Source organism: Polypterus senegalus, chromosome 3 (assembly GCF_016835505.1).
Source record: "Polypterus senegalus isolate Bchr_013 chromosome 3, ASM1683550v1, whole genome shotgun sequence".
Taxonomy (NCBI): Eukaryota; Metazoa; Chordata; class Cladistia; order Polypteriformes; family Polypteridae; genus Polypterus; species Polypterus senegalus.
The window spans coordinates 172,237,332-172,252,884 of NC_053156.1; the positions used below are offsets into that span (position 1 = coordinate 172,237,332).

Below are 15,553 nucleotides of genomic sequence, written 5' to 3' on the forward strand. Positions count from 1 at the left end.
GGGTTTAGCACTATTGCCTCACAGATCCAGTGTCCTGATTTCAGTTCCCACACCTGGTTGTATTATGTGTGAAGTCTGTGCATACTGTGTGCGTCTGTGTGGGTTTCCTCCCACAACCTCAAAACACATAATGCCTAGGATAATAGGTGATTCCAGGCAGGAACATGTCTAGGTGTGTGTGAGAGAGGTTTACGTTGTGGACAGACACCTAGTTCAGGGTTGTTTCCTGCCTTGCAACTATCCAGTAATGACCCTGGACTGGATGAAGTGGGTTTGAAAATGTTTTATGAAATGCTAGCATAATATGTTTGTTGTAAACAATTCAATATACTATTAATACTTCCAAAATAACCTTTCAAAATAACCTTTTTCTTTATTCACCTTTAATTTTAATATTTGTGCTGTCAAAGTGGCCAAAATTGAATTAGTATTTTGAAACAACTGTGGAATTTGTTAAGAATGACTTAAAACTCTGTGGCTGTAAGATAACATCACAACATTGCTAAGTGGACACTAGTAATACAGATATACTTCTACCATTTGAAACTGATTTGCTTGTGGAGGCTTACATTTGGTATGACAGATGATTGTCTCTCTTAATTAGAAAAGAACCAGTAAACATGACAAATAATTATATTTCAAAAAGTTTATATATCCATAACATTCTAACCTAATTGCTAAAGGTATGCTTACTGTATATACACACAAATACATATATATATATATATATATATACATACACACACATATATAAACATATATATACATATACATACATATCTACATATATACATATTAATTAAATGGGCAGGCTATTTTGTATCAGTGCAATACTCTGCTTGTTAAAACGGATGACTCCCGCTCTTACGTGCAAGTCTGCGTGGATATAATGAGCTATCGTATCTGTTCAAGTTCTATTTAAATTTTAAATAGAAGGAATTTTTATTTAGTCGACAGAAATGTCTTTGGTAGGAATGTAAGTTAAATGTAGGCATCATTGCATACATTTTTCTTCACCATAGAAATGTAGAGTAAATTCGCCTTACATTCCAACCAAAGATATTTGTGTTGACTAAATAGAACTTGAAAAGATATATTTTTTCGAATCTGATTGCAATTCAGATCGAGTTGGCCTTTTACTACATCGAGCCCACGTGCTATTGTGGTTTCGCCTGCGTGCCTCAATAAGTCACCCTCCCCTCGCTCTTACTTTTTTACCGTTCATCTAATAATTACACGGAGTATGGCTTTACCAAAACAATCACTGATGGTGAATAAAGTATCCATTATTCATAAAGCTTCAATTGGTGATCTGTCTTTCTGCGTTAACCGCATATTTTTTCATACGTCTCAAACCAAGGGGATGCGAGGGTAAAATGAATCGGGAAGCGCTGATATATATGTATGTGTGTGTATACACTCACCTAAAGGATTATTAGGAACACCTGTTCAATTTCTCATTAATGCAATTATCTAATCAACCAATCACATGGCAGTTGCTTCAATGCATTTAGGGGTGTGGTCCTGGTCAAGACAATCTCCTGAACTCCAAACTGAATGTCAGAATGGGAAAGAAAGGGTAGGGTTTACAAAGAATGGTGTGAAAAGGGAAAAACATCCAGTATGCGGCAGTCCTGTAGGCGAAAATGCCTTGTTGATGCTAGAGGTCAGAGGAGAATGGGCCGACTGATTCAAGCTGATAGAAAAGCAACTTTGACTGAAATAACCACTCATTACAACCAAGGTATGCAGCAAAGCATTTGTGAAGCCACCACACACACAACCTTGAGGCGGATGGGCTACAACAGCAGAAGACCCCACCGGGTACCACTCATCTCCACTACAAATAGGAAAAAGAGGCTACAATTTGCACAAGCTCACCAAAATTGGACTGTTGAAGACTGGAAAAATGTTGCCTGGTGTGATGAGTCTCGATTTCTGTTGAGACTTTCAAATGGTCAGAATTTGGCGTAAACAGAGTGAGAACATGGATCCATCAAGCGTTGTTACCAATGTGCAGGCCGGTGGTGGTGGTGTAATGGTGAGGGGGATGTTTTCTTGGCACACTTTAGGCCCCTTAATGCCAATTGGGCATCGTTTAAATGCCACGGGCTACCTGAGCATTGTTTCTGACCATGTCCATCCCTTCATGACCACCATGTACCCATCCTCTGATGGCTACTTCCAGCAGGATAATGCACCATTTCACAAAGCTCGAACCATTTCAAATATGTTTCTTGAACATGACAATGAGTTCACTGTACTAAAATGGCCCCCACAGTCACCAGATCTCAACCCAATAGAGCATCTTTGGGATGTGGTGGAACGGGAGCTTTGTGCCCTGGATGTGCATCCCACAAATCTCCATCAACTGCAAGATGCTATCCTATCAATATGGGCCAACATTTCTAAAGAATGCTTTCAAAACCTTGTTGAATCAATGCCACGTTGAATTAAGGCAGTTCTGAAGGCAAAAGGGGGTCAAACACCGTATTAGTATGGTGTTCCTAATAATCCTTTAGGTGAGTGTATATATGTATGTATGTGTATATATATATATATATATATATATATATATATATATATATATTGAAATAGTTTTACTGTGAAATAATGCAAAGAGTACGTGACACGTGTTTCACCCTAATTTTGAGGTCATCAGCTGTACATACTCAGTGCACCCCCTCTCGGGAATCGAACCTCGGACGTCGGCGCTAGAGGCGAAGCCTCTTCCATTGCACCACGGCGTGTGGTTTGTCTATTTGAGAGTATGTAGATCGGGGTGTATATATATATATATATATATATATATATATATATATATATATATATATATATATATATATATATATATATATACACATATATATATATATATACACATATATACATATATATACATATATACTCGCGCTTCGCAGCGGAGAAGTAGTGTGCTAAAGAAGTTATGAAAAAGAAAAGGGAACATTTTAAAAATAACGTAACATGATTGTCAATATACAGTAATTGTTTTGTAAGTGTTATGAGTGTTGCTGTCATCAAGGATTTGATTATCATTATTTCTTTCAATCAGGTTCGTATTTGTAGGATGTGTTGTGTTTAAGTCACATTATGTGTTTGTCAATCGTTGTAAAGATAACAGGTTTCATTCATCGATTCGTTTCTTACTGCATCAGTAAAGAGCTCGTCACACTGGACACACTGCATGCACGGGTTTTTTATTTTACACTGTCTTCTTTTAGCGGGACATTGACTTTTTCCACCGTTTGCTTTGTTTCCGCAGTAGTTGCACTTATGAATATGCTTGTATGTGTCAGACGCTTCGTATTTTTTTGCTTTTTTTTTTTTTCTTTCTAAATTCCATTACTTAAGACAAACACTATTTCGCTTGTCCCCTTTTTCATTTTGCTGCCTTCTCAATTGTGTAATTCGGTTTTTGTTCAGCACTCTTTGGAACTGTTGCATTTTGTCTGTGCACTGCGTCAGTTCATGTGAGCCGCTCGGTGTACATGCATCGAAGTTTCCCAGCTGTGCTGGTGCCATCTCGCGATGTCCACGGCTGTATTTAATGTTAGCTAAGACCCGGCACTTAAAAGTTTCTCTCGCAGTTTCGCTGAGTTTGTGCCAAACACCACCCTGACCATCTCATCTTCCTCTGCATAAGCACAGTCCTTCACCCGTGAATATTTAGCGGCAGTGTTTCTATTGGATTGCCGCTGACGGACGGCCTTATATGGGCAGGCACTAAATTACGTGGGAGGCGGAGTTACGCCATCGAGCAGACATCTATTATAGTATATGGACTAAAAAATAGGTTCCAGTTATGACCATTACGCGTAGAATTTCGAAATGAAACCTGCCCAACTTTTGTAAGTAAGCTGTAAAGAATAAGCCTGCCAAATTTCAGCCTTCTACCTACACGGGAAGTTGGAGAATTAGTGATGAGTCAGTCAGTCAGTGAGTGAGTGAGGGCTTTGCCTTTTATTAGTATAGATTTAGTGACGTAAATTTCACCCAGGGTGCATGAGTATTCGCACCTTGTGACAGTTGCTGGTTCATTATGGGTTAGTTTCCCCCTTCCACCTAAAGCCAGATAAGGGCTTGATACCTGTGCCTTTGTAAGAGGAAAAAGGGAGCAGACATTGAATGCAGAGCAGTGTACTGGTATGCTGTCCAGGATTGCTTCCGGTCCTCTGCCCAGTGGTGCATGGATACGCTTTAGCTTTCCAATGACTCTGAATTAGATTAAGAAGTTATGAGAACTTTGGTGTCTAAAAGAGAAATGGAGCAATTGATATTAATCAATCAATTAATAAATGATTGACTTTGCTATTCGTGATATTGATGATTAATGAGCCATTTTTGTGAGGCTGCCATTTTATTTTCCTTACTGTTCTCTCTTCTGAATGTTTATTAAGGAAACTGAATCTTAAAACAATATTACAATTTATTGATGTACACAAAAATGTATAAATAGGATAATTACATATAGTTTATATATTGACATAAAATGACAAGACACCAAGTGGACCAATCATGGAACCCAAACTTTTATGTTTTTAAGTCATTTAGAGACTTTGTGGAGTAGGGCTGTTCGATATAACGATATATATCGGATGACAACATGAAAACGTCTATCGCTGCACATTACGCTATCGTTTGTTTCGTGGTGTCGCAAAATAAACTGTTTACGGCAATATTTTTTTCATTGTTTTGATGGCCACCACGTGGATGCAGACACACTAGCATGGCTGATGAAGACGAGGCGACACCAGGTAGCTCCACTCAGAAGGACCTTGTTCCTAAACGAGGGGCTACCTCTGTAGTATGGAGATGGTTTGGATTTGAATAGTCTGATACGGACCAGAAAACGGTACTGTGCAAATTATGCTGCAAACTGATCGCTACCACAGACTCCAACACGACAAACCTCTTCTACCAAAAACCACGTGAGCGAGCATGCAGAGAGTTTACAACTGAGAGGCAGGCCACGTAGGATATTACAGTTGTAAAGGTACTATTTAAACGAGCATGTTAAAAGCTTGGAAGATTAATTGCTACCAAAACAATTTGCTTAAGGCATAATTTTCCCTGCAGCGTTTGCTGTCAGCGTTAATCTTGTTAAAATTACTGTAGCGTTTTCCAGGCGTAATGGCGATTGAGGCGGTCACTTGGTTAGTTCCCTCTTTATTAAACACAAACAAAAAAAATGGTTGCTGTTGGCCACAACCACGCCGAACAGACAGCAATCCAAAAACAAACTCTCTTAGCTAGGGGCGACAAGATCATCGTCCACTCCTCCTTTTTCACAGCGCTCCCCCCCCCATCCCTCCGGAACCTCCTTTACCTTCCACTCTATTACAGTCCATCAGAAATAACAGGGACAACAGAATAAATAACTGAGAGGGATGTAAATCACAGAACACAAACTGCAGAACAGAACTCTACAATAAAGAACAGAACGCTACATTATGTTTACGCCACAACTGCATTAACGGCAAATCTCCATTAACGAGTTACGCGGATCGCCCGTGCTTGGGGCTGGGCGGCATCAACACGTTAGCGCCGTCCAGTCCCACGCACGGGGCGATCAGCTGTAACTCATTAACGGAGATTTGCCACACTACGATGTGCAAATTAACATTTTACTAGAATGTAGCCTAAAAAATTATATTTAATATTATATATTTAATATATTTTTGTCGTAAGCCTTATTGCTGCTACAGTTTGAAGTACAATGTTTACATTTGGTTTTGACAGTTAATGTTAGACTTGTATTTATTTTGTTTAAAGGGTTTATTGGCCTTATATAGTTTAGCTGTTAGTGCTTTGATCCTTTATATGTTGTGAGAGTTATTGTTGCTACAGTTCACATTTTGTTTATGTCAGGCATTTTATATAGCAGTATTTTATATTAGGCCTTTAGTAATTTGTTTTTGAAAAGTGTTTTATATTTGATACATTAACATTTTATGTTTACATTCTAAGTCAAACATTTGCTCAAATGTTCTAAATAAAAGAACAGAAATAATTACAAGTTGAGTACTTCTCATTTTTGATTTTTTAATTTAAATGAAAAAAGGAGTGGTGATTATATAAACTATTCACTGAATACAAAGAAAATGTACTATATCATGATATCGGGATATGAAATGAAATATCGGGATATAAGATTTTGGTCATATCGCACAGCCCTATTGTGGAGTTTCTTTATTGCCTTAACATTTCGTGTCTTTGTTTTGGAATCTGAGTGTGACTGTTAGGCTGTAACCCAATTTTTTGTTCAGTCCATCTTAGTCAAAAGCTTGTAACACTGAAGTTTGCCAGACAATTGATCATGTACTTTTTAGAGTAATAATCAAACTGGCTATTTACTAGCTACTTTGCTCTGATTTATTATGACATTGTTAGAGCAGTTTTAATTGTAGTAGGCCTTTAAAGAACCTGTCTATTGCTGTGTGGAAATGTATTTCCTTTCTGGCACAAGTGTTTAGGCTCTGAGATTCTCATCTTTTGTCAGTCCCAGCCCGTTCACTTGCACAAATATCGGGTTGGAAGAGTGCATAATTGTGTTAGTACTCCCTCCCCCAGGGTTTTTTTTTTGCGGTTGTTCACAGAGTACCTAGTCTGAAGAGCTTTAGGGATTGAGAAACTTTAAGGCCTAAAGATAGTTGGTGAGGATTCTAGCAGGAAAACAAAAGAATAGATAAAAATGTAAATCCTACTGTCAGTACAAATCCATTCCTGCTTATTGGTGCATGTGTATGTCAATTAGAGTAAGCATAAGTTCAAGCTTGTGGTCATAAGCTTAAGCAAAAATGTCACCTCATCTTTGATCAACACCATTAGGTATAATTTGAAATTCAGAAAGTAAAAAAAAAAGGATATTTTCTTAATGTAGAACTACAGAATACTTCAAACAAATTAAGTGTCATTGTAGAAGGAAGTTAGGGGAGGTCTGGCTCTTTGCATGTCTGTCTACTCGGTTCTTTTAGCAAAGAAGTCCAATTATGTCAGTGAGAACCTAGCAAAATATGGCAGTAACCACTTTGTCCTACGCCAGAATAATGTGAAATTGAATTAATGGATTTTTTTTTTCCTTTGAAACCTGGCAAGCCCAAATATTGTGTGGGCACACCACTTCCATACCAGTCTGCTCCTAACCATGTTCATCTGTAAGACTCTCAATTTCTTTTCCCTGCTTTGTGTGTTTAACCTTGGGATCTGGGTATTTGTGTACATGTACAGTACTCTACAATTTTGTAACTGAAATGAAAAGTTGAGTTTTTACATATATGGTAAACTAGAGAATATATAATTTTATTTCAGGGTGGTTCTGTGTTTTACTGTTTTTAAATAATTGCTGCTTTTCCAACAAGAACAATTCCCAAGTTCTTAATGAAACAATATAGTTGTAGGAAGCTACAGCACATTTTTAAATACATTTTAAATTATTTTAATTATAATAGCATTCACATTAAAACAATAACATTAAAGGTGAACTTCAGTAGACTTTGGTGTGGTGAAGTTAAATTTTGCACGATTTGTATATGTGATGCTGCCGCCACTGTTGTTTAGCTTCATTTTACAGCTATTAGTGATTTATTGACTAAAAGGAGAAAATCCATTCAGAGTAAATATCAATACTGTTCCTCATTACAAATACATTTTACAGTGACAGCACTGTTTCTTTCTTTTATCGACAGCGCACTGTGGCTTAATTATTAAAATGAACATTTTATGGATCATGGTCCCTGTGACAATGTTTGAATTATGTGTGTGGTCTATTGATGCCATTGATCTACACAAAGCTAATAATTAGAGACTAACTAAATGTGAACTTAGTCACTGTAAGTGGAAGAGATTAATATAAAGGTTCCCTGGGGGGCAGTCAACTAATTGAAATAAAATTTAAATAAAAGAGTTTCTCCTCATTTCTTTTGCAGGTATCTGGCATGTCGCCAGGAGAAAGCCAGTCCCAGGGCCCGATCCTGGCTCCTTCTGTACGGTGGGGGCAAACTCCAGTCAACCAGTCCACACCCTGGGAGACAGATGAGCCACCAGTTAAACAGATGAGAGAAAATGAAAGCACAGGTTGGCATGCCTATTTTGTCTGTCTGTCTGTCTCTCTCTGTTTTTCTTTATTACTATCATTAGCATATTAAAGGTTGGCAGTGGACTGGCACTCTGTCCAGGATAGTTTCTTACCTTGCACCTACTGCAGAAAGGAAATATTGTGGTCCTCTGTGACCTTAAATTGAATGAAGTGGAGAGCTCAGTTTTGTGTTATTTGCATGCAAGGACTTTTTGAATAGGAGAAGGTCATGTAACTAATTTGTGGTAGCCCATTTTATGATTGTTTTAGGTGTAGATGTATTTTTAAGAGTACCTTTTATTCTGTCTGTATTAGCTTATTAATTAATCTACTACTTTTAAGTTTATGGCCCTTTTTATTCAATTTTGGTTTTTCTTATTTCTATGTTGCCATTTCTCTATGATATTTTTAAATGTTTGATTATAGGAGCTGTTTTTACTATCACTTCTTAATATACAAGGGGGAGTCAAGCTAAAGTTAAAAAATGGGATTTATTAGAAAAATGGAACAAACCTTAACAGAACTCATAATGTCATTTCTCAATGTAGTCTCCACCCTTCTCAATGCACTTGCACCACCTGCCTTGAAGTGCCTGGATTCCAGCAGAATAAAAGGATTTGTCCTCACAACCACTCGTGCACCACTTTCTTCTCGTCGTCATCTGTCTTGAATCGATGACCACTCAGTTGTTTTTTAGCAGTCCAAAAAGGTGCCAAATCTGGCGAATAAGGAGGATTTGGCAATGCCTCAAACTTCAGTTTCTCCAGACAAGCCTTGGTGTTCTCAGCAGTGTGTATTGTCACACTGGCATTGTCTTGCAATATAAGGACTCACTAGTGACTGTAGTAACCCTCGACATATAGTGTTTGACAATATCTGGGTTGCATAAGTGGTTGAGAGGATGAGACAAAACCTTTTATTCTGCTAGAATCCAGGCACTTGAGACTGCATTGATAAATGGCATTCTCAGTTTTATTAAGGTTCATTCCATTTTCTAATTAATCCTATCTTCAAACTTTAGCTTGACTCCCCTGCGTTTATTCTTAATAGTGCTATCTATTACTGATTTGTATGTATGTTTTTTTTTTTTGGTATTAACTATTGTAGGAATGGTTTCATGCTTCCCGGGTCCTCCCTGCGTGGAGTTTACATGTTCTCCCCGTGTCTGCGTGGGTTTCCTCCGAGCGTTCTGGTTTCCTCCCACAGTCCAAAGACATGCAGGCTAGGTGGATTGGCGATTCTAAATTGGCCCTAGTGTGTGCTTGGTGTGTTGGTGTGTTTGTGTGTGTCCTGCGGTGGGTTGGCACCCTGCCCGGGATTGGTTCCTGCCTTGTGCCCTGTGTTGGCTGGGATTGGCTCCAGCAGAACCCCGTGACCCTGTGTTTGGATTCAGTGGGTTGGAACATGGATGGATGGATAGTTTCATGAGACTTATTGGACTAGTTTAGAAGTGCTTAGATATGCAAGGGTTAAACAAGTAATGTTGCTTTTTTATGTAACCTTTTTTTAAATTCTTTACACTGTTGAGGATGTGATTAAAAATATTTTGACAAACTCATTCAACTGCAGTGATACATAACATAAAAGACACAAAGTAAACATCAGAATAATACAAGTATCCATCACTTAAATAACTTTTTGTTTATTGGATCTGTTGCACCTGTGAACAAGTAGTAATTGTTTTGAACACCATGTCCCCGGAAATTTGCTTTGATTTATTGCAACTGAGGCTGAACCAGTTCTCCGTTTCTTTACTTTTTTTTTTTTTTGCGTAAGGGCCGATTTCTAAATGGTAGATTTAATGCTATTGTGTGCGCTAAATTATGTGAAACAAGATTGTTTTAAATTCATATTTAGAAGCATATCTAGAAAATGACTTTTGTGACTAGTATCATACATTTTATGGAGCCATCTGGTTTTCCTAATTGTTTTCTGCTTAATAACGCTCCACTGAAGGTTAAAAGTTTGAGAGGCTCATAAACCTATGACTATTTGAGGAAAGCCCAGTAGGAGGTGTGAGGAGTGGGGTGCCCTTGAGGACAACTGTGATATTTTTATGAGTCATGTGTTGCTGTAGGCAGAAGCTCACAATAGAATTGAATTGGAAATGGTAGAAAGAAAAGACATCAAATATTGATATTTTGTATCTAGACACAAGGAGTCAATGAGATTACAAGGTACTAGAAATTAGCCAGGTTGAGCTTCCCCTTAGGTTTGTTTGCTAGGTGCAAAGCAGAACATGCAGGAGTAAAAACAAAGGACTTTAGGTTTTTTTTTTTTTTCTGTCTGAACCTTTTGAGCTTTGTTGATTCTTTTGATGTTGTTGTGATTCTAGATTCAGTGTAATGCAAATAATTATCTTGCTAAATTTCGAGATGATGGTAAGATGGATGCATGTGTTAATAATATATTTAAATTTGGCTTTACTTGATATACAAAAAGAGCATCTATTTTTTAAAGACTTTTCCATTTTTGAAAGAATAACAAACTTAGCATTTTTCAAGCTGTCTTCTAAGAGCTCACATTTTTGTAGTTAAATTAAGAAAATCTATTCAAGGTCCTAGAAACATAAAATGACTGCACAATAAACCTGTAAGTAAAAACGGTATTTTATTAAGTACCTTGTGTAAAGCCGTCTGATAAGAAATGTAATATAAGGGGTCGGCCAGTTAGATCCTTCTGAATACATGGCCATGTTAAGGTATGCAGTTGTTTCCAGAATTCTACTCAGTTTAAAACAGAGAAATTTCCTACTTAGCCCTAGAAATTTCAGCATTCTGCTAATAGTTTATGCTACAGACTGTTTGCTGATCCTTTGTCCTCATTTTAAGTGTTTTTTTTAGCACATGGCGGCAGGATGATGTACTGGTTAATACTTTCTTTTCACGGTACAGAAGAGGATGTCCAAATCACAGCACAGTTGGCACAATTACATCTGCAATTTTTTTGTTAGTACTCCATTATCCAGGGACGTGTACATTATTTGGTTGTCTGACATTGGCCTGGTATGAGTGTAAATGTGTCTCCCCTGAGACAGTCTTGTGTCAGATGTTCCTGTGATGTTGGTTTAAATGCGATGAATGGTTTATGTAACTGTAGATCAGGTTATTTGTATGGCAAGCTACATAGATATTTCTAGGTGTTATGTTGCTTTATACATAACCGATTTAAATGTTAAGCAAGTGGAGACATAAACACCACTGCTTTAAGCATCATTATTTGGAATATGGTTCATGTTTAAATAATTAAAGAAAAGGGCCATTTCAGGGCAAAATTTTAACAGTGCAGTGCAAAAATGTTTAAATCAAAATTAGTTGCTAAGGGAATATAGATTTAAGATAAAAGAGTTTATTTTTAGTAGATTTTTAGAGTCAGTCTGGTTATGTGTAGAGGTAACACTGCCTAAGGCAAAATAAAGAATCAAGTGTTTTTTTTTTTGTTTTGTTTATTTGTTTTGTTTTTGCAAAGTATGCATGTGTGTTCTTACTTTCATCAACAGAAATTCTTCTGTTCTTCTTTGAGAGAGATTTTTTGGAAAGCATTATATTTGGATAAGACTGTCAAACTTGTGTCCATTCACCATGTTGGACACAGTACACAAAGATGAGAGAAGGCATTATGCCTAAGCATAAGTTATTGTCTGCTTCTTGTTCTGTTGCTAGGAGATTCTTCCCTTGTAGCAAAGCTTAACACCCTAGTGCTCCTGCAATGTAAATTCTATTTTATTCCTCAATCACCAATTTCATTTAGTTTTTCACTGTCCTTTTTTCAAAATCATCTATTTCATCACAGGATTGCTGGAAGCTGGAGTTGTTCCTTACTTTTTATTTGTCAGAGATGAATGCTTGAGCTTTAACTTTGTTTTTCTTTCATTGTTCGAGATGTTCTATACTCTAATACTCTTGATGATGTTTATTATATTAAGCCTAAACAATAAAGAATTTGTAAAGAGACATAGAAGGAAAAAACAATTATGCAGTACAGTGTATAGGCTGCTACAAGAAGATAAGAATGACATAATTTCAAGAAAACTCCACTGCCAGCACTGACCAAGCACCTAGCCTGGTTATAATTAAAGCCAGTAACAAAATTTTTCTTGTGTTCACTATGAAAAATTTAAACTGGAACTAATTTGTTGTCTTAATGTACAACCTCCACACAACTACCAATTGGATACAAGATGATACCAAGGCTCTGCATGGAAGTGAATATGAATGAAGAAAACAATTTCAAAAGGCATTTTCTTTTTCTATTTCAAAATTTTAAAATACACAAAAATAATAATATTGATCAGTCATTATATTTTGTAAGCTGCAAATTTGAAGATCTGTCATGAATTCAAGAGAGAGAAGTGCTTTCTGGCTAATATGTATGCACCAAATTTGGACATTTCATCAATATGATCTCTTGCAATCTTAAATTAGTTGTGTATTAAACCTGATTTAGCAAGGTTATTTCACAGTTTAGCAAGGATCAAAATCCCTCAAACCTATGGATTTTCATCCATTTTATATTTAAGACAGTATTGCTTTTTTCTAGTACTAACTTTTTACCCCCTCTTAAGTCTTGAGTAAGAACACAGTGAGAGAGATCAAGAGCGAGAGAAAGAGAGGGGAAGCTGTTGCCTGTCTTGTTCTGTTTAAGCTCCTTCCACATATAAATACTGTAAAATTGTCATGATCACTTTTATACTAGTGCTGGCTGATTGAACCCCCAATATCTTTCCTCCATCACAAAATTGCAGCTAGTTTCGTGGAAATTTGGCTCACATTTACTCAGAGCTTGAAGATAAATTATTTGTATATATTGCTGTATTTGTAAAAGGGATTTTACAGATCTATGTGTTAACCTCTTCATGTATTTAAATAAACTGTTAGGCTCTTACAGCATTAGCATTCATGCATGTTAGCTACATCAGACAAGTGGCACAGAGCAAATGCAAACTAACATTTGTGTTTCTCTTAACATCTATAGTGAAAATGCATTTTTAAAAGAAAAATTTGGAACCATTCAATTTAGAATGCTTCTCCTCTAATCGGACTTGTCATGGCCATGTTTGCCAAAGTTAAGAAATGTAGAGAGCTCTATTATACGCTGTTGCCATGTGAAAATATAGTGAAGACAGGATGTTGTGATACACGGCTTTGTTGACAACTCTTGGATGATGACTGTTTTAATAGTCTGTACGAAATTGTAGTGAAAAGCCATTAGAGTGCTGTGTAATAAGTTATCACCTGCTATTCTATCTCTTACAATCTGACTGACACTTTCAGAATCAATGAGTTTCAGTGGCTGACATGCTCTCCAACTAGAAGTTGTGTAATGTGATACCAGCCTATTAGAGTTAAATAATAAAAGTCAGCAGTACAAGTGGTGTGTGAAAACATTTGCAAAACAGTAGTTGAAAGTGTGGTACAGTAATCCCTCCTCGATCGCGGGGTTGGGTTCCAGACCCCCCCCCCCGATAGGTGAAAATCCCCGAAGTAGAAACCATATGTTTGTATGGTTATTTTTATATATTTTAAGCCCTTATAAACTCTCCCACCCTGTTAACATTATTAGAGCCCTCTAGACATGAAATAACACCCTTTAGTCAAACGTTTAAACTGTGCTCCATGACAAGACAGAGATGACAGTTCTTTCTCACAATTAAAAGAAAGCAAACATATCTTCTCTTCAAAGGAGCGCCGTCAGGAGCAGAGAATGTCAGAGAGAGCGCTCGCAAAGAAAAGCAAACAATCAAAAAATTAATACGTGCTTTTAAGTATACAGAAGCACTGCGATAAAGCGGCATTTTGTAGAGGAGCGTCCGTGTCCGCGTCCGTGCCCCTCTGCTCACACCCCCTCCGTCAGGCAGAGAGCGTGAGATGGATAGAGAGAAGCAAACAAGCACCGTGCGGGAAACATATCTTATAGCATTGAGGAGTTTTAGTTAATATGTAATACATGCTCTGATTGGGTAGCTTCTAAGCCAACCGCCAATAGCATCCCTTGTATGAAATCAACTGGGCAATCAAACTGAGAAAGTATGTAACCTAAATTAAAAGCCCCATTGTCCGCAGAAAGCGGCGAACCAGCGAAAAATCTGTGATATATATATTTAGATGTGCTTACATTTAAAATCCGCGATAGCGTGAAGCCGCGAAAGTCGAAGCGCGATATAGCGAGGGATTACTGTATAATAATAGTTTAGCACTAATCCATTAGCATTTATAGACAATAAATAAAACATTTTATATCTTTGCTATATTTAGAAGAAAACTTATGAGATCTGTTCTAATTTAATTTCTGCAGTATGATGAAAATCATCAAAAAGATGTTAATAGTCACCTTTCATCTCACACAGCTTGGCAAATTAATAAATTTCAAATTAATACCCTTCCACAGCATTTACCAAAGCATTATCTCGTTATTCTCATGTGTGTGTATGTTTGTATACAGGCAGTCCCCGGGTTACATACGAGATAGGGACTGTAGGTTTGTTCTTAAGTTGAATTTGTATGTAAGTCAGAACAGGTACACTATTTTAATAAATGCTATTGTTCACCGACTGTAACCAAGTGCTCTACCAATGAGTGATGGAGTTTCACCTCTCTCTGACCTTTTTGTTATTTCTGCTTTATTTTCCATTGTGATGGTTTTTGTCGTCTTTACTGTATCACCAGAACTTGCATCAGATTTGTGTTTCAGAGACACTGTTGAAGGGTGAAGGCAAAAGGTTAAGAAGAGCTCTTCTGCACAGCACTGTACACGCTATCACAGCAGGAAGGCACCCCTCATCAGCACGTCTGGCGTACTGAACGAGAGACAACTTCCTACTATGTACGTAACAGTACAAGCAGGCTTGCTATTGAGAATGAATGGGGGCGGCGAGGGGCGATTCACCATTTGCCCACCACACAGTCATCTTCACTTGCATACAATATGCTGCCTGCAGCGTCTGCCCACCGAGAACGAACAGGCTGCGGCCAAAGGTGGGTAGTGAATCACCCACCACTGCCCCCATTCAACAAGCAGCCACCCAAGGCACACTATACAATGCTGCCCCCGCTGCCCCATTCAACCTCAATGGCCTCTGTTCAGCCACAACCGGGTCACCGCTTGCAACATCACCAGCCACCCACAGAGAACGAACAGGGCAGTTGGGTAGCAGTAGTTGCGGCAGCGTGGTGGGTGGGCAGCAAACCGCCCCATCAAGCCCTCCATCCTGCACACGAGTGGTAGCTGTGGCCCCAGCAACTATGGAACCCAGGTTGCTGCTTGCCACACACCCACCCGCCCACTGAAAATTAATGGGGTGCGGCTCCCACCACCTCATTCATCAACCCGAGCCACATATGTATATGTGTGTGTATATATATATATGTATGTATGTATGTATATATGTATCTATACTAATAAAAGGCAAAGCCCTGACTCACTCACTCATCACTAATTCTCCAACTTCCCGTGTAGGTA

The 15,553-nt window shown here is 37.9% G+C and overlaps 1 protein-coding gene across 4 annotated transcripts in view; it reads left to right on the plus strand.

Moving 5' to 3' along the window:
• The window catches only part of LOC120525687 (kelch-like protein 29), an 810,846-nt gene that overhangs the window by 505,705 nt on the left and 289,588 nt on the right, over nt 1-15,553 (plus strand). For all 4 annotated transcript variants that reach the window (XM_039748201.1, XM_039748199.1, XM_039748200.1 and 1 more), the window contains one exon: nt 7,947-8,094. In XM_039748201.1, the coding sequence (XP_039604135.1) occupies nt 7,947-8,094 (148 nt within the window). The remainder of the gene's footprint in view (nt 1-7,946; nt 8,095-15,553) is intronic.